This window comes from Rhamphochromis longiceps, linkage group LG16, assembly GCF_057381845.1.
Source record: "Rhamphochromis longiceps isolate RC_006_pf linkage group LG16, R_longiceps_female_GT1.1, whole genome shotgun sequence".
In the NCBI taxonomy this organism is placed as follows: domain Eukaryota; kingdom Metazoa; phylum Chordata; class Actinopteri; order Cichliformes; family Cichlidae; genus Rhamphochromis; species Rhamphochromis longiceps.
Window position 1 is genome coordinate 29177903 of NC_140572.1, and position 19317 is coordinate 29197219.

Below are 19317 nucleotides of genomic sequence, written 5' to 3' on the forward strand. Positions count from 1 at the left end.
GATCCAAACTTACACCTCAGCTCGAGTCATTGCTGACTTATCATTCTAACGCCAGCATGTCACAAGAATCACAGGCCAAATCTGTATTACCATGCGACCTGCATAAAAACAAACATAACTAACAAAAATCTGTTTTCCACTAGAACCTTTATGAAATTAATGATGGCTTTCAACCTGAAATAAATAGGTAATAAAAGTTATAAATGGAGACATTGTCTGGTATCAAAGATTTCCTATAGCTGCCCTTGTGGCAGGAGAGCCGAATCAGTTTGTTAAAGAAGGCCCAAAAATAAAAGGAAAATGCACAGATGTCTGTAAAGTGTGGTTAAAAAAGACTCAATCTTTAATTATTTGTGGAAGTCATGCTTCTGTGTGTATTCAACCATCAAAATCCTGCATACTTGTCCTAAACTACAAATTGTGTCTATAGTGTTAACCTTCAAGTGACTGTGTCGTGTTTTCATGACATCTGCTTTATGTGTCTCTGCTTTGGAGATAAAATTTGTTATTTCTTATTCTGATGTGATGAATCCAAATTGGACCCTTAAAGAAGCTGATTAGCAACTTCTTCCAATATATTTTCTTTTTTTCTTTTTACATGTTACAGCTATGTAAACATATTAGATAGATTTTAATCACACATTGTGAGCTTAAATTTTGTAATTTATTTAATGGTTTTTAGTGATAGTTCACCTTTTGTCATCATGTAACAATTTTAGAATCAGAAAAATAGTCTATAAAGAGGTCTTTCATTTAGAGACAGATATCAGTATAGGTGGGATGTTGAGTTTTATCAGTTATTTATCAGAATTTTACCACATTTGCAAAAGTCTTAAGCCATTGCTCATTTCTTCATTTTTCTTCCAAGAAGCCAGACTGTTTTTTTTGTGTCATTTTTTAAAGTGCATTTGGGTGGTTTTAGTTCTCCAGGTTTTGTGAAGTTTTTCTTTGGACATTGTCTGTGTTTTCACTCATTTTTCAGAGCAATGTTCTTTCAGTTTGTTTAGCCATTTAAAACAATGAATCACTCAAAAAAGACGCCTAACTCAAGGGTCGAAGCAGTGATGTGTTTACCCATAACAAGAAAACTTGCCAGAGAATCGACATTTAATTGTATCGTCAGACACTTTGTTACTAGGATCCTGTCATAAAAGCACATCATTTGTTTCCACCTCTTTAGTTGAATATACAAATATAATGCCAAAGCTGGTTCAGCTACTGTTTTCTAAAGGCTCATTAAATGGTCTCTGTGAAAAGATGGTTGTCAAGAAGCCACTCTTTAGAAACAGAAGCAGGGAGAAAGGACTGAAATGTGGTACATTACACAAGAGCTGGACTGAAAATAAGCAGCGATGGTAGTTATGGAGTGATGATTTGAACCCAAAATTTCAAATTTGGGTTTATCACTCTGTATGTGCAGAGGAGTTCAGTAAAGAGGGATGACAGTGAGTGTCTGCGGCCATCTTATTAAAGACGGTGGATGCTCTGTCACAGTTTGGGGCTGCATTTCAGCTTCATGCCAAAACTGATGGAAAAGAACATTTAAAGAGCGCAACTCTCCAGAAGGCAAGGACTATAGTAAAACTGATGTTTCGTGATGTTTTTATTATAACATGCTGACTTCAGCCTGTTTTTATTACAATATGATGACATAAGCTTGTTATGGCTTATGTGATGTCATAGGGCATCGCATTGAAAAAAATAAAAATTGTGTGGTACAGCTATCTCAGTGCCCTTTTGTTTAATATACTACTCAATATGGTTTCTTTAAATCTTTTTACTAAGAACTTTGAGTTCTTCAAGTAGCCTGGAGAACTATTATTAAAGACTACTTAAAGAATTTACATGTAAGAATTCCTAAAAGAGTTCTGGCCACAACCAAACCTGTTAAAATATTTAACACTGTAGGGTACCAGGATTTTTGCATTGCACATTTCTTGCTGCTAAAAGAGTCAAAATGTATTTTATTCATTTCTGGTTTAAATTAAAAACTTGTGGTATTAGAACTGACCTAATAGCATATCATGAAAAATAGAGCCAACTAACAATTTTGTCATTTTCACTTTCAGTGACTCAAACCTAGTGAAGTTTGTTTGCATCAGAAGAATTCCTATCATGACTTTTTCCATAGTTTTTTTTCTTACAGGACTTGGCCACTGTTGTTGGAATAATGAAACCCCTTTTTTATAGCATTTGCAGTCACTGTATTGTAGTGTTTAACTCTTAACTATGGCTACCCCACACTGGAGAAGCAGGATTTACTGCTGCACAGGCCTCGAGGCAAACACTTCCCCAAAATGGTGATGTAAAATATATTCAATATCTCACATCTACAAACAGAAAGTTTATTTAGTGTAAAATAAAAGTACAGCACTACAATCTGTGACTTCAAAGCGATCCATAAGTCAAAGGTCTTTAAGTGAACAAACAAATTACATTTTATTCTGTCTTGTTGTTATTATAATGAGAAAAGAACATATATAATCCGCGAGGTGTCTGTTAAAGTCCCCAGAAATATTTTGATGTACTGAATGAAATGTTTGTTTAATAATTTTGGTGTTTATAAGTCAGCGGCCTTTGTTTCTGAAGCTTGGGAAAGATCTCAGGTTGGATTATTTGTTCAGTATTTGTAAGTTATGGTGCTAGTCTGGCTCTGGTTTTATGTTGCTGTAAGCCTTTTCAGGCTGGCCGTATTGTGTATGCATGACACAATAATATACTTAAATCAGTCAATGTTCATAACATGTTATGACAACATATTTTACCAAATAAGGGCATGTAGTAGCTCTTACAGTCTTTGACCCTGGAAATCAGTCAAAGTTGGGCTTGAGTTTGGGTTGTTTTGTCAAACTGTGAGTCACGTGTATTGTTAAACAAATGTCAGCAGCACAAGTAGAAGGTTTTCACACTTTATGTGGATATTTTTAAGTCATTTTTGATCACCCCAGCCAAGGCATGCCTTCACTAACTTAAATACTAAAGTGCCACAATAAAGTTAGCTGTATGGGCATTAGTTTATGTAGATTAGGAAACATATACATGAGGAATCTGGTGAACTAGTGGGCAACAAAAGTTACAAAGATTAATGATAATTAAAAAAAATATCCTAAATACAGCACTGAGGTAGAGTTAGCTGCTTTAATCATACAAGAGAAAGTTATTCTAATTGAGTGTGCTTACACTCAATTTTGGTTGAACTTGGTGCATGAATTGTTTGTATGTGCATGGCAACAGTCCAGACTCTCAAACAGAACAACAGAACTTTCTGACCAAATATAAATATTCTTACATCCTGAATTTCTAAACAATCTGTATTAATTTGTGTTTACTCTTCATGCAGACAAACAGAAGGACACAATGGTTCATTCTCAGGCAAGACGGGGAGAGATATCTGCTGATATCAGTAAGGTTGTAATGGGAATCATGTCTCCCAGTCATCTCGAAACCCTTTCAGGGACAGAAAGCATTATATTAGTCAGTGGTTCTCAAATGAGAAGGCTAAGCGTTGGGTCTTAGGGTTTGTGGAAAGCATATATTATATACTGCATCAGGTCATTCATTCACTGCATCAGTAGTCTCAGCCCAGGAGTGTCATATAATGGGAAAAGCTAACATAACATGGCTGATGCTAACATAATGATCTGCAGACTAAACAAACACTGGGAATGCAAGTATCAACATCGAGAGAAAAATGCCCTTCATATGAAAAAATGCATCTAAACTTGATGCAGCAGAACTGTTTGCTGGTCTGTTTGAAAGTGACTGAAGATGCAATAAAGTAAGGTACAGTTCTCAACATATTTATCAGACCACCTATTATAAAAGCAAAAAGAGACAAATATTTTTAGAAATCTATTAAAAACTTGTTTATAGCTAAAACTTATATTGTTAGACAAATACCAAACAAAATTCATGCTTGATACTCAGATTTGAGCCGGCACACTGGACTTCACACTGGAGTCAGAAATGAATTAAACATAAAATTCAGCCACTAAAAATTATCTTTTGGAACTATTTTTACTCTTTATATTGCTGCAGAAACACAAAACTCCCCTTGTGTGGTGAAATGGCAAATGGTGATTTTGGTGTTTGTATCCCAGCTACCACAGAATTAAAAACAAAAACAAAAAAACAAACAAACAAACAAACAAACAAACAAACAAACAAGAAAAAAAAATTAGAAAGAAATTATTAGAATTATGCTGTGTTGTTTTTTTTTTAAAATAAATCATAAAATTCCTGAAAGAGGCCTTTAGTGCATGGTTCTTACTTTCAGAACATTATCAAACATAAACAGTTAATATGTGAAGCTATTAAACAGGACTTTAAAGATCCAGACTTGTAATAGTATACAGGGTGGGCCATTTATATGGATACACCATAATAAAATGGGAATGGTTGGTGATATTAAAGTCCTGTTTAAAGTTAAGTTGAAACCAAGCAAGAAAAACCTCTTCGACATGTCAATGGCTGTGGACAAAGAGAAACTTGTAAATAACTCAAGAAAGAATAAAGTTACATTGAAACCAAGCACACCATTGTTTTTCTTGTGACATTACCAATAAGTTTGATGTGTCACATGGCCCTCTTCCTATTGGAAAAACAAAAGTTGTATCTAAGACGGCCGACTTCTAAATAGCCACCATGGTCACCACCCATCTTGAGGAGTTTGCCCCGTCACATATACTAATGTGGTAGAAACAGGACTTTAATATCACCAAACATTCCCATTTTATTATGGTGTATCCATATAAATGGCCCACCCTGTATATTAAAAATTCAACAAGAACAAACACTGTCCTATGCGATGCAGTGATTTACTCCCTATTTCAGCAATCCTTAAACTGCCCAGCAGCCAGCTCAGCTTTTATTACATTCACTTATCATGTAGACACTTAGGCCTGACAGTGAAAATACTTTTCTTGCATGGGCATAACTTTACAAACACTAACAGAGATGTACAGGCAACACTGTGATGCCATTAAGCAGAAAATAAATGGTCGACTCTTGTATATTAAAAATGCCACAGTACTGCAAATGTTGTGAGTACGGTTTGATTTACCTCCTGAGGAGCCGTTCTCAAACTATCCAGCAGGCATCTCAGAGGAACTACCTCTATCCCAGTACTCAGGTTTCCAATGCCAGGTGTAGTACTGACCTCTGGTGGCCACAGCTGCTGAATGCATCTATGAGTAGTCAGTAGAATTATACATGCAGTTTGTTGACATGTTTTATTTTAAAGGTACAGTCAGTAATTTTTGATTTTTTTTTTCCAGAGAAAAAGGACACTGTACTCATAAATATAGATGCAGTAATGTCTAAGTACACCTTCCAGCAAACAAATGCATTCTGAAAACTTATAATTCTTAAAAACTACATAAGAGTGAGTTTGCGGTTTGTGGAGGTGGTCACTGGGCCATTTTTTTGTCCCAGTCCAGCCCTGCCAGTGACATATGTAGCATGCCGAAGGAGGAGAAGTTGTTTGCATCATTTAAATTGGTGCCTGCACTTTCAGACTCAAGATATGAAAGATCATATACAGTATAAACTGTGTCCCCATAAGACATATGTCTATATCAAGCTTACAATAAGCAGAAATATTTTTATGTAGTTATTCAACATTCATAACCTTAGAGATTATTTGTAAAGAGGATCAAAAGCTATTCCCAAATGAAAAAACCCTGCAAAAGAAAAATGTTCATTATCTTAATTGTCAAGGGTAACCGTATAGAACAGAGGGTTAAGCTGTGAAATTAGTCTGATGGTTTATTCTAAATAAATTCTTCTTAAGAAAAAAATCACTGTATTCATACCCATATGTTTAATACATTGTTTTGTTTGAGAGCATCACACACATCCCAGGAGCAAAGTGGAAAGTGTCACCCCTCCCCAAAAGAGAACCCCCCCCCCCCCCCCATCACATGCATCAAATGACACTGGTCTATTGTAAATAAATATCACATCAACAGATTTTCTTTTCTTCATGTTTACAGACTATAAGATGATTGTGGATAGTTACTCTCCCACAGAGCAGCGATTCCCTAGAAAAGTCTCTTGGTGAACAAAGCTATTGTTTTTTCTTAAACAAAAGCTTTTTACATGATTGCCTTATCTTAGGCAAATTAAATCCATAGAGAAATGGAGTCAGCATTGGTTGACAGATGAAAAGATAAATAGATAAAATTATACGGACTGGTAGACGAGCAACTATAACACTGGAATCGATACACTGAAAAATTGAGCCAACAAACAGGTTTGACAAAGAGACGATCTGAGGGACACAAGTAGTCACGGCTTTCTGCTTGTTTTCTGTGGATGTTTTTCGACAAACTGCCAAAATCTTCACATAAGACACTGAAATGAGAGTGAATGGTATGAAAAAGCTTACAAAGAGAAAGAATATATCAGATAAAAAGTTATGGACTGAAATGAAACATGAAAGTCTAAGTATTAATCTGTGGTTACAATACACATTTTCAATAATAGTTCCACAAAACTTCAAACTAAAGATAAATGAGAATGATAGTATTACACTAAGGAATGAATATATCCACACGAAGAGAATCATGAAAAACACTCTCTCTGTGTTCATAATGACATTATAGCGTAATGGATGACAGATTGAGATATATCTGTCATAGGCCATGGCTGCTAAACTGCAAAACTCAGCAGGCCCACTTATGTACATGGAAGACATGTGCAGAAAACACCACGGCAATGTCACTTCATGGCTGTCTGAAAACATCTGTGAGAGCAAAAGAGGATATAGCGATGTGCTGACATTTATCTGGTTCACACATAAGTTACAAAGCAGTATATACATTGGTTCATGCAGCTGTATGTCCACACGTATGACCACAATAAGGACTGTGTTGGCCACACATATAGAGAGGTACCAGAACAATATTATTACAAAGTACAGGTACTTTAACTCCCCAACATTTCCATAAGCAGCCAGCACAAATGACACTATCTCACTGGAGTTTTCCATTTTCTACACAATATCCCACAGTGAAAAAGACAATTCAATAATAATGTTATGGATGATCCTTTTCGATATGAAAAAGAGTATTTGACCAGATTAAAGAAATTTCAGTTCTTTAAATACTGTTTTACAAATACATGTTACCTGATTGTGACATATTCTTTCTCAGCCACCTGTTAATAAATGAGCAGATTAATCAAGGAACAAACAGCAAGCACTTTTATACAATATTCAGACTTTCATTAGATGTTAATATATTACACATAACATTTTACTCAGCTGCTTTCCTCTCAGCTGAACGAGACGATCTGTAAATATTTATAGCTGCAGCATAAAGGAGGAGACATGAAGTGGAGTGGGGCTGAACTTGAGCTTTAGGTTAGGGACAATGAAATTCTCTCCTTTGACAAACATGTCTGACTTTTTTTTTGTTTATTTATGTATGCTTGATTCAGAAATTACAACATTTCTTAACCGTTTCAGAACTGAATTTGAATTTAATGATAGTCAGTTTTGGAGTGGCAAACTGTTGAACACAGCAGAATTGTTGGCAGAATAAATTTCAGCCCTCTTTGGACACTGTAAAATGTAAATAAAAATAGAGTGCAATGATTTGCAGATCTCACAAACTCATATGATGTTCACATTAGACTAGTGTTTCCCAAACTGTGGTACACGTACCACTAGTGGTACTTGGGCTCTCTCTGGTGGTACGCAGGAAATCTCCAATTTTTTTAAAAGATTAAATAATATACCATTGTGGAGGTATGCAAAGACAACATGAGAGATCCTGAGGCTCTTCTGGGAGCCGGAGTAAAAGAGAAAAGCGTGAGTCCTCTATAAAGAGTAGCCTTTCCTTATCGCCAGCGGCCGCGGCCGCTATGGAGCAACTGGCGGGCTCGTTTCCCTGCAAAGGCGGCACGGCGCTGTCACGCTGATGGTAAAAACACAGCCCTTTTACATGGTGCCGCCGTGCTGCGATCCCAGCCACCATGGATGAATTGGAGGCCCCCGGGAGAAATGGTGGGGGCGCGGGAGATGCCGTTGATGATCGGGAACTATCGCCTGGATGCTGAAGCTCCTGGTAGCCAGGAGAATGCGATCCGCTTCTTCTGCAAGTGAGTGTTAATTCTTCGCGTCCAACAGCGGGGAGTTGGCAAGGCCAGCTCGCACCGGCAACTGTCAGGGGAAGAGGAATCTGCCATCATGTGTTCCTAGCAAGGACAGCGTGCTCTCAATGACCTCGCGAGCGGTACCATCACCCAGACCCGAGAGAGAGAGGAGTTTCTTGAGAGCGGTGCATTTCCTTTGACACAGAGACGATCTGAGGGACGCAAGTAGTCACGGCTTTCTGCTTGTTTTCTGTGGATGTTTTTCGACAAACTGCCAAAATCTTCACATAAGACACTGAGATGAGAGTGAATGGTATGAAAATGCTCACAAAGAGAAAGAATATATCAGATAAAAAGCTATGGACTGAAACGAAACATGAAAGTCTAAGTATTAATCTGTGGTTACAATACACATTTTCAATAATAGTTCCACAAAACTTCAAATTGAAGATAAATGAGAATGATAGTATTACACTAAGGAATGAATATATCCACACGAAGAGAATCATGAAAAACACTCTCTCTGTGTTCATAATGACATTATAGCGTAATGGATGACAGATTGAGATATATCTGTCATAGGCCATGGCTGCTAAACTGCAAAACTCAGCAGGCCCACTTATGTACATGCAAGACATGTGCAGAAAACACCACGGCAATGTCACTTCATGGCTGTCTGAAAACATCTGTAAGAGCAAAAGAGGATACAGCGATGTGCTGACGTTTATCTCGTTCACACATAAGTTACAAAGCAGTATATACATTGGTTCATGGAGCCTTTTGTCTACACGTATGACCACAATAAGGACTGTGTTGGCTACACATATAGAGAGGTACCAGAACAATATTATTACAAAATACAGGTACTTTAACTCCCCAACATTTTCATAAGCAGCCAGCACAAATGACACTATCTCACTGGAGTTTTCCATTTTCTACACAATATCCCACAGTGAACAAGACAATTTAATAATAATGTTATGGATGATCCTTTATTGATAATATTTTTATCAATAGTCTTTTAATATATAAGAACGAAAACCAGCTGAGCAAATTCTCTGTTATACTGTTTAAATACCGTATTACAAATAATTGTTACATCATTATGACACATGTCTTCTTAGAATGTGTGTCACTTCTAATAGAATGTGCACATCAGCAATTAACAAACAATTTTACAATATCCCATGGTAAAAATTATAGTTCAGTAATAATGTTAAGAATGATCCTTGTAGAGTATTTCAGGTTTCCTTTAATTCTATTCTTTAAAAACTGTTTTACAGATGGATGTTACCTCATTATCACATATTTTTGTCTCAGTCACCTGTTAATAAATGAGCACATTAGTGATCAAAGAACAAACAGCAACCAGTTTTATACAACTTTAAAACCTAATTTTTCATCAGATGTAAACACATAACATTATACTCAACTGCTTCCCTCCAAGCTAAATGATACAAAAGCATGTGTTAATACTTATAGCTGCTGCAAAAAGGAGGAGAAATGAAGTGGGGTGGGGCTGAACTTGAGGATTAGGTTAGAGTTAATGAAATTCTTTTCTTTGACAAACATTTCTGACAGTTTTGTTTAAGAATTCTGCATCAAAAAATAATAAAAATCAAGATACACATTTCATCAGGTACCACAACTTTTCAGAACTGTAGAGTAAGATAACCTTTGTGAAATTCAAATTTCCCCACAAAACGTTTGTTAAAGGTTTCAGAACTGAATTTAAATTTATTTGGGTAAAATATCAAACATAGTAATAAAACATTAAACGTAGTAATTTGAATTTCAGATTGATTTTATGAAGAATTCATTTTTGGCAGGATCAATTTCAACAGTTTTTTTTAGACCCATTCTTTTTTCTTTTTGTACACCCACTGGTACTCCTATAATTATGAGGTGGGAGTGTATGTTTGATATTGTTTTATGTTCTTCAAAAAGAAAACGGCATATTGTTCAATTTGTCTTATGTAAAAATGGATGCAGAAAAAAAAAATTCAACAGTTTTGTCATTGTTCGTGGGAGCAGCTGAGGGGTATTGTATTTGTCATTAGGATGGCTCCTTGCAAAAAAAAAAAAAAAAAAAAATTAGTTTTACTTACTCCCCTGTGATTGGTTTGATTGTTTTCACCCGTGTCTCATTCCTCTGGCTGTCTTCACTTTCTTGAACCCTATGTGTATAAATAGTCAATATAATGAACTATTTATACACATAGTCCATTTAATGGATTAGTTATACACTTCCAATTAAATTATGTCATACTGTCTGTCTACCTTCTCAGTGTATTCCTAATTTTGCCTGGATTCCTGTAAAGGATTTGTTTGTTTTTACTTTGGAATTTATATTTGATCTAATTCGTGATTTCTTTCTGGGGGCATTCTGCTTTTGAGTTCTCATGGCTACACATGACCGTTGCAGTCATGGGTAAACTACTGAGAAAAGAATCAGTAAAATCAATAATGATATTGAAAATGTTTGATTAAAAGCAAAAGAAAAAAAACAAACCCAAACTCTTAATGGCCTTAAAAAACAAAAAAGGATTGTTTTACTGGGTATTCTCCTGGGTGGAGCTGCCTGCATGGCACCTGAGCCCCATCTGCTGTCAGTTACAGGAGGACTATATAAGCCAGTGCTGCCTGCTACTCATTGCCAGTTCATTCTTCCACCTACTGTGGTAACTAGGCCTCATCTACGCTCCACTCTTCCCTCGCCCTTTATTTGTGTTTAACTGTACAGGTCTCCACCAGTGTTGGTCAAGTTACTTGAAAAAAGTAATCAGTAACTAATTACTGATTACTTCCCCCCAAAAATAATCCTGTTACTTTACTGATTACTTATTTTCAAAAGTAATTAATTACTTAGTTACTTAGTTAGTTTTTAAAAACACAATTTACAACCTGAATAGGTGATAAAGCGATAGATCTTTCAGCCCAATTCTACTTTTTCTGCATAATCCATCATACAAAATGTAATCAAATGGAAAAGTCTCTTTTAAAAACTTGTTTTATTAATTTTAATCTTTTAACTTTGTGCATCAAGCAAATATTTAATTATATGCAACATTCTCTGACTGGAAGAAATTTGTTTAACATTTAAACCTATTTTCTGCACATTCCAGCACATAAAATAAAATATTTTTTTGTGTTTACACTCACTCTTTCAAATAGATGCAAGTAAAACACAGCAGAAAATAAATAAAATCAAAGACTAGCGGTCCTGTTGCTCTATTTTCACCTGTAAAGCAGGAGTGGGGTAGGCAGAGGTTTGCCCTGGTGCAGGTGTGCCGCAGCGGTCAGTTGAAGAATCCGCGAGTTTCTCTGTGAATTTCACATTACGTCGTAGCGCACTCGGAGCCTGCTTGGAAGTTTAGGGATTTTTTTCCGCTGTAAAAAGAAGTTTTCTTCCCACGCTCATACTCTCTCTTCTGCACTCGATATATTAGCCATTGTCAAAGGAGCTTGCAAAGAAAAGCGTCTGGACTTCTTTAAGTTACTTCAAGACGTTTCACCGAGAAGCTTCTCGGTGAAACTTCTCGGATGAGAAGCTTCTCGGATGAGAAGCTTCTCGGACAAAAACAGGCTCCTGCCAGTTTTTGTCTGAGCGTGTTAACACGCTCAGACAAAAACTGGTTCATCCGAAAGACAAAACGCCAAAACACAGACTTAACAATGTGGTGTATGCTGTACAGTGCAGCGAGGAGTGCCCAGACCTCTACATTGGAGAGACCAAACAGCCACTTCACAAGCGCATGGCACAACACAGAAGAACCATCTCCACAGGACAAGACTCAGCTGTCCATCTGCAGCTTAAGGATAAAGGACACTCTTTCGAGGATGCCAATGTTCACATTTTGGACAGAGAGGACAGATGGTTTGAAAGAGGAGTGAAAGAAGCCATCTATGTCCACTGTGAGCGACCATCTTTGAACAGAGGCGGGGGTTTACGACACCAACTCTCTGCCATCTATAATCCAGTTTTGAGATCCCTTCCCAGACGCCTTAACGCCCACTCACATCCTGGGATATCTGATCTCAGGAATTCGCATGATAAGGTGGGGCCAGGTTTCACAATGAACTCACCCGAAACTCTGGCTGATTGGGACCCACACCTAGTTTCACACCTTGTCTCAGGCGATTAGAGGATCATCAGGGGGTCCTTTTGTCCCTCTGTGGGGGGATACTCCCACTAGGTTTATATCTGGGACTCTCCACCATTTGACCTTAGAACTGAAGAAGCTTCTCGGATGAGAGGTGAAACGTCTTCAAGTAACTTAAAGAAGTCCAGACGCTTTTCTTTGCAAGCTCCTTTGACTACAATGACCTGGATGACTGAGAACCTTCACAGACATATTAGCCATTGTTGATCTGCACACAGCTGTTGTCACGAACGTCGCACTCGCTTACGTCACTGTCATGAGACATTCTCGCAAAAAAAATCACGGTTTTAGTATCGCAGTGAGGCAGCGTTCCTACGGGAAAGTAATCTAATTACCATTTTTGCAATAGTAATCCCTTACTTTACTTGGACTCACCACCTGTTGTATGCTCTCCAGCGCTGGCTTCCTTGTTCCACCTCGGTAATCTGCTCACTAGGGAAATCGTCAACCTGTCGCTTTGCCTGCCTGTCCTCCAAGACACTCTTGGCAACTCAGAGAATTGTTTCTCCCACAGAAACCCTCCCTGAAGCTTCCCAGTCTGTCCTGCATGTAAGCCAACAGCACCTACTCACCTGCTCCTTTACCTGTCAGTAATTGCTTCTCCCTTTGTTGCAAAGCTCCCATGGTTCCGATCGCGACCTCTATGGACAGCCGTCCCCGTAAGCTGCCTCTGTTTCCACAGGCTCCTGCCAGACACCCTCTCTTCTTTTATGATTAGGCTTAAATCTGTCCTTTTTGATAAGGCTTAAATAAAGGGCTGAATCAGTTTACCTTGAAACCTCTCACTGCAATAGAGCTAGTCTCCTGGGGGCTTCCCATGACACACTGGGCTTTTTTTTTACTCTCTGTTTATACACCACTTAATCATTAATTATTATTCATCTTTGGTGCTCTTCCATTGTGTGTCTTTTGTTCTGTCTCCCTTTACTCACTTCCAACTGGTCATGGCAGATGGCTACCCTTTCTTGAGCCTGGTTCTGCCAGAGGTTTCTTTCTGTTAAAAGGGAGTTTTTCCACCCTTATCACCATTGTTGTTGGGTTTTCTTTGTATTATTGTCTTTGTCTTACAATATAGTGCCCCTTTGAGGTGGCCGTAGTGGTGATTTTGTGCTATATAAATAAAGATATAAAAATAAGTAAATAGAAAAACTGAACTGAAAATGTGAATTTGTCAGAGCATAATATGGGCTGTATAGGCCCAGCTCGCTTTCCTCAGGGCTGCGTTTTTTTTTTTCCTCCACTGCCTTTCATTTACTGTGAGCCCCATCTGCTCTGTGCATTTGCATTTGTTTCTAATGATTGTAGAAACAAATACATAAATAAATTTAAATGCTGGACATGATACATTTGTCCTAAGTCTGCTTCCGGATGGTAAACAGAATCATGGACCTGAAAGGCATGATTTTTGAAAGTGGTGTGGCACACATTTGAATATAAACACCAGTGAGATCAAGGTGATGACTGTTGATTTTAAGAAGGGGGCTGTAACACACGCTTGTGCTTTATTGCCAAGCCGAGTGTTTTAGTGGACAGTTCTTCATTCTCACTGTTGCCTTTACAGGCTGTTACCAATTGGCATACTCAGCGTTTTTGTTTGTGTTTTGTTACACACTACTGTTCTCTCTCAGCTACTCTTCCCCTCTAGATCCCAGCGTGCTGCTCAAATCGCACAGATATGACCTGATAATAATCTCCAGCTCCACTGGCCAGCCTCCCGTGGCACTGCCTCTGAACCCGCTGCACCACCATGAACAAAACCCCAAGACAAGTAAACTCATTCACTTGGGATAGCGTCTCATACATAACGGAGACCAGGTACGTCACCTATTCCCACCTGTGAACCACAGCCTAAGAGGCTCTCATGCATTCCTTCCAGTTTATGCTGGGCAGAGTACCACTAACACTGGAGCTGGAAGTCAACAAAAACAACATCATCATCTGCAATAAGAAGAGATGAAATCCTGAGACCACCAAAGTGGAAGCCTTCTACCATTTGACTGGCACTAGAAATACTGTTCAAAATTCTGAAAAAAAAAAAAAAATCAGTGACGAGTTCACCCAAGATGAAGTCCAACATCCTACAGAGCCCAGAAGATCCCCAGAGGGAGTTATTCAAATGCCACAAAAATTCAGCAAAAAAAAAGATTGGCTATGTCAACTCCAAACTACACTGATCAAATATCATTGAGAGGAAAACAGTATTTTATCATTGAGAGGAAAACAGTATTTTAGGACCAGAAAGAAACTGACATTGTTTGTCCTGAATATAAGGTTAAACTAACAGACAGCCTCTTATCACCAGTATTCTGGCAAAGACCTTTTCAGTGATGCCAAGTGTAATTCCTCCTAGAGTTGGACCACACCCTGCGGTCTACCTATATAGTATATCTATATCCACAATGTTTCCAAAAATATTTGCTTGTCTGCCTTCACACATATATGAACTTGAGTGACATCCCATTCTTACTATATTGGGTTCCAACTGTTTCTGCTTTGTTATGATATCATTAACAGCTAATTTTAGAATATTTAGTAGCGACAAAATGTCACAACTGGACCTTTTGCACATCCTATCAAGGTACTATGCTGGAATTCAGCTCCCAAGAGTGACCCATTCTTTCACAAATGTTTCTAGAAGCAGACTGCATGCCTATGTGCTTGATTTTATACACCTGCGGCCATGGAAGTGATTGGACCACATGAATCCAAAGATTTGGAATTATGTGTGTGTGTGTGTGTGTGTGTGTGTGTGTGTGTGTGTGTGTGTGTGTGTGTGTGTGTGTGTGTGTGTGTGTGTGTGGAAAGACAGGTAGGTAGATGCATAGATAGCTGTTTTCAAAAATGCATATACATCTTCATAAATTCATTTATGTATCCTCATATTTAAATTATTTCTAATTATTTTCATATAACCATGTATTAAAATCTCTTAAAAAATATATAACTTTAAGGACAGTATGATAACCAGAAATATGGTTTACTGCCTCTTGGTAATGGAATAGAGGGTTAAGCTGTGAAATGAGCGCACTGGGTTGATTTATACAATCCATTAATCCATCAATACCTTTAGTGTCATGCATTGTTTTGTCAGTGCAGAATAATACTCTTAGCATTCTGCTGAAAGCTGATCATCCTACACCCTAAAAACTAAAACTGACATTTACTTAAAATTTTTGAGGCAACACTTTTACACTTAAAAATCTGTTCAATATACTTGATCAATTGAATAACTAAAGCTTAAACATATTAAGTTGAAATGAGTAATTGTAGTTGTTACACAAACATGAAAAAATTGAGTAAAGAACACTGACATTCTTGGTCAATGTAACTGAAATATAGATGGTCGGTTAATTCAAAATTTTGTTCCATTTACTTAATATTGTAAACTGAATGTAATCAAAATTGTACTTAATATTAAATATGGTAAATGGCCTGTATTTGTATAGCCCTTTGCTTAGTCCCTATGGACTGAAAAGCGCTTTACACTACTTTCAGTCATCCTGAATGTGTGTGTGAATCATTCAGTCATTCACACACTGGTGATGGCAAGCTACATTGCAGCCACAGCCACCCTGGGGCGTACTGACAGAGGCTGCCGAACACTGGCGCCACCAGGCCCTCTGACCACCACCAGTAGGCAGTAGGTGACCGAGACTGTTTTGAGCCACTGGTAGTCTAAAAACCAAACAAACTAATATGTAGTTGTGTGTTTCGTAATACATGTATGAAAATTACCACATGTTAAACATTTTTCCAAATGAAAGTTTAATTTTCATAAACATGGCAATAACTCGAAATAAACAAGCACTAAAAAGACAAGAGCCTTTCCCCTTTTAGCTCAAAGCCTTACATACTTGAAGGATAAATGGCAAACCAGGACAGCAAACACAAAAGCTCAGAGTATTTAAAAAACAAAATGAACAGAACAATGTAAAAGGCTCATGGTACTCAATTACTCTATATTATTGTGTTTTACTTAAACTTTTCAGTTGTAGTTGCTGACAATAAATAATATTGATTTGAATAATTAATGATTTTAGTACAGGATACTGATGAGTATAGATACCTATTTGTCAAATATTTTGATTCAATTTTAAACAAAAATATTAAGTTCATGCAAAAAAGGTATTCTGTGAACTGCATACTGAATTTTTTTGTCTGAGATAAATGTAAATGAATACCTTAATTTAACACAAACACATACGTTAACATTTTAGACATTTATTTCAACTTATCAAACTCAAATAATTACTAAAAGGATATTCATAGATTTTATCAGGCTCATCTAACTTATATTTATAGTGATATTTACTAAGCCTCTGAATTACTTTTTAGAGTGTAGGAGTAACAAAGAAAATAGATGTTGAAATGCTGCTACTGCAAAACAAATTTTAAAAATGCAATAATTACAATATAAACTGCGTAAATGACATGATATGATGTGAGCAGATTTTATTTTCTTTACATTTTAAATCTTTCAGATGATTGGTGAATATTACTTTCCCACAGAGCAGAGATGCTCTAAAACAGCGGTCTCCAACCTTTTTTGCGCCACGGACCGGCCTTTAAGGTGTCGCGGATAAATACAACAAAATAAAACTAGTACCGGTACCGAAAAAAAGAAGATTTATTCATAACACACGTGAAAAGACGCAGGAAAACCGAGTTAACGATAAAAACGATAACAAAATAACGCTGAAAACCGATAAAAACCCTGAAAACCATACATTTCACACCTGAGCCTCAACTCTCTCGGCCCAGTACCAAATGACTCATGGACCGGTACTGGTCCGTGGCCCGGGGGTTGGGGACCGCTGCTCTAAAAGAGCCTTTTTGGTGAACAAAGTGATTTATTTCTTTTTAAAAACAAACCTTTTACATGATTGCCTTATCTTTGGCAAATTAAATCCATACAAAAACGGGGTCAGCATCGGCTGACAAATGAAAAGATATATAGATAAAATGATATTGACTTCATGTGGTAACTGAGCAACAATAACGCTGGAATCAATAGACTGAAAGATGCATCCGACAAACAGGTTTGACACTGAGACGAGCTGAGGGGTGCAAGTAGTCACAGCTTTCTGCTTGTTTTCTCTGGATGTTTTTCGACAAATTGCCAAAATCTTCACATAAGAGACTGAAATAAGATTGAATGGTATGAAAATACTCACAAAGACAAAGAATATGTCAGATATAAAGCTGTGGAATGAAAGTGAACATGAAAGTCGAATTAGTAATTGGTGGTCACAATACACATTTTCAATATTATTTCCACAAAACTTCAAACTGAAGACGAATGAGAATGATAGTATTACACTCAGGAATGAATATATCCACACAAGCAGAATCATGAAAAACACTCTTTCTGTGTTCATAATGACATTATAGCGTAATGGATGACAGATTGAGATATATCTGTCATAAGACATGGCTGCTAAACTACAAAACTCAGCAGGTGCACTTGTGTACATAAAACACATCTGCAGAAAACACCACGGCACGGTCACTTCATGCCTGTCTGAAAACATCTGTGAGAGCAAAAGAGGATACAGTGATGTGCTGATGTGTATCTCATTCACACATAAATTACAAAGCAGTATATACATTGGCTCATGTAGCTGTCTGTCCACACGTATGACCAAAATAAGGACTGTGTTGGCCACACATATAGAGAGGTACCAAAACAATATTATTACAAAATACAGGTATTTTAACTCCCCAACATTTCCATAAGGACTTTTGGGCGGTGCTGTCAAGTTTGTTGGCTCTCTGTCATAGAGTATCACTTCCTGTTCCTGTTACAATACACAGTGGTGTTTTTTGTGTAGCCAATTTAATTAAAAACTAATAGATAGCCTGTAATTTCATGGTGTAATATTACGTGCTTCATCGAAAGCACATGCTCTGTTATTTTCACAGTATTCATTTACTGTGGCTTTAGGGATTTGCTAGCTTAGCATAGTTTGTAGCCAACTTGCTAGCAGTATGGCCTCCTCACCTGTCCCTCCTGCACCTTTCTGCTCATTTGTCTCAGATGTTTTGTTACTCCTCAGCCTCCTTTAGTATTAACAATATTTGTAATAAACATAGCCTGTTTGCGGCCCCTCAGGCCAGGATCACGGGCTTCACACTCTCGAAAACCCATAGCTAGCCAGACAGTGCAGATGAAGGTAGTGTAGCCAACGTAAAATTATAATTCACTACAGTAGTAATGACACCTGGTTACAGCAGTTGGATATCACCTAAATTAATATTGAATCGATGTGTAACTTTGCAAAACAATGTTGGATTCCAGCATTTTCTGCCCCTCCAATCGGAGCAGGAGCAACATGTTTAGTTGTATGTTCTCCTTAAATTGCTGGCTACCTGAGTGATGTCCAAACAATGACTGTCAGCAGCTAACCAGAGTTGGGACAAGGAAGCAGAGTTGACATCAAGTGGATGACATCAAGCTGTGTGCCAAAAGTGAACGAGACATCGATTCACTGATCCACACCACCATGATATACAGCAATGACATCGGAATTCCATAGAGGACAATATTTTAAAACATCTATTTATACTCATATGTGTTTAATATAATATTTTGTTTGCAAGAATAATAACATTTGCTTTCACTGAAAAAATAGATAATCTCACTAGAAAAGAGGATATTACATGTTAAAAGTTGATTTAAAAAAAAAAAATCTAAATGAAACAATAGATCATGTTAATGCAAATATATGAAGTCAGCAGGCTTTATTTTCTTCATGCCATGTCCACAAACAATAAGATAATTGCTGAATGTTATTCTACCACACAGGAAAGATATTGAACAAGGAGATGTATTTTCTGGTAAACAGAAGTCCTTTACATGATTACCTTTTCTAAATTTTCAAAATAAATTCTCATTTTAACAAACCCATTGTTTGCATACCCATAAATGTTTTGTTTGCAAGAATAGTGCCATTAACATTTCACCAAAGGAGTTAAGAGGAAATTTGAGTCTGTAAAGAGCTTTTGCTGTATGTATCAATAAATGAATAAAATATGTCTATGAGATCATTGCTAAATA

The 19317-nt window shown here is 37.2% G+C and overlaps 3 protein-coding genes across 3 annotated transcripts; all 3 read right to left on the minus strand.

Moving 5' to 3' along the window:
• Positions 1-6067: 6067 nt before the first annotated feature.
• Positions 6068-6991, minus strand: LOC146651350 (olfactory receptor 10A6-like). Its single transcript, XM_085384513.1, has one exon. The coding sequence runs from the start codon at positions 6989-6991 to the stop codon at positions 6068-6070; it is 924 nt and encodes a 307-aa protein (XP_085240639.1).
• Positions 6992-8243: 1252 nt separating this feature from the next.
• LOC146651351 (olfactory receptor 10A6-like) lies at positions 8244-9029 on the minus strand. Its single transcript, XM_085384514.1, has one exon. It carries the CDS (start codon positions 9027-9029, stop codon positions 8244-8246), a length of 786 nt encoding a protein of 261 aa, XP_085240640.1.
• An 8081-nt stretch (positions 9030-17110) lies between these two features.
• On the minus strand, positions 17111-18288 carry LOC146651352 (olfactory receptor 8I2-like). The gene is made up of 2 exons (XM_085384515.1): positions 18262-18288; positions 17111-18058 (listed from the first exon to the last, which is right to left on the minus strand). Exons 1-2 carry the CDS (start codon positions 18286-18288, stop codon positions 17111-17113), a joined length of 975 nt encoding a protein of 324 aa, XP_085240641.1.
• Between the last annotated feature and the right edge of the window lie 1029 nt (positions 18289-19317).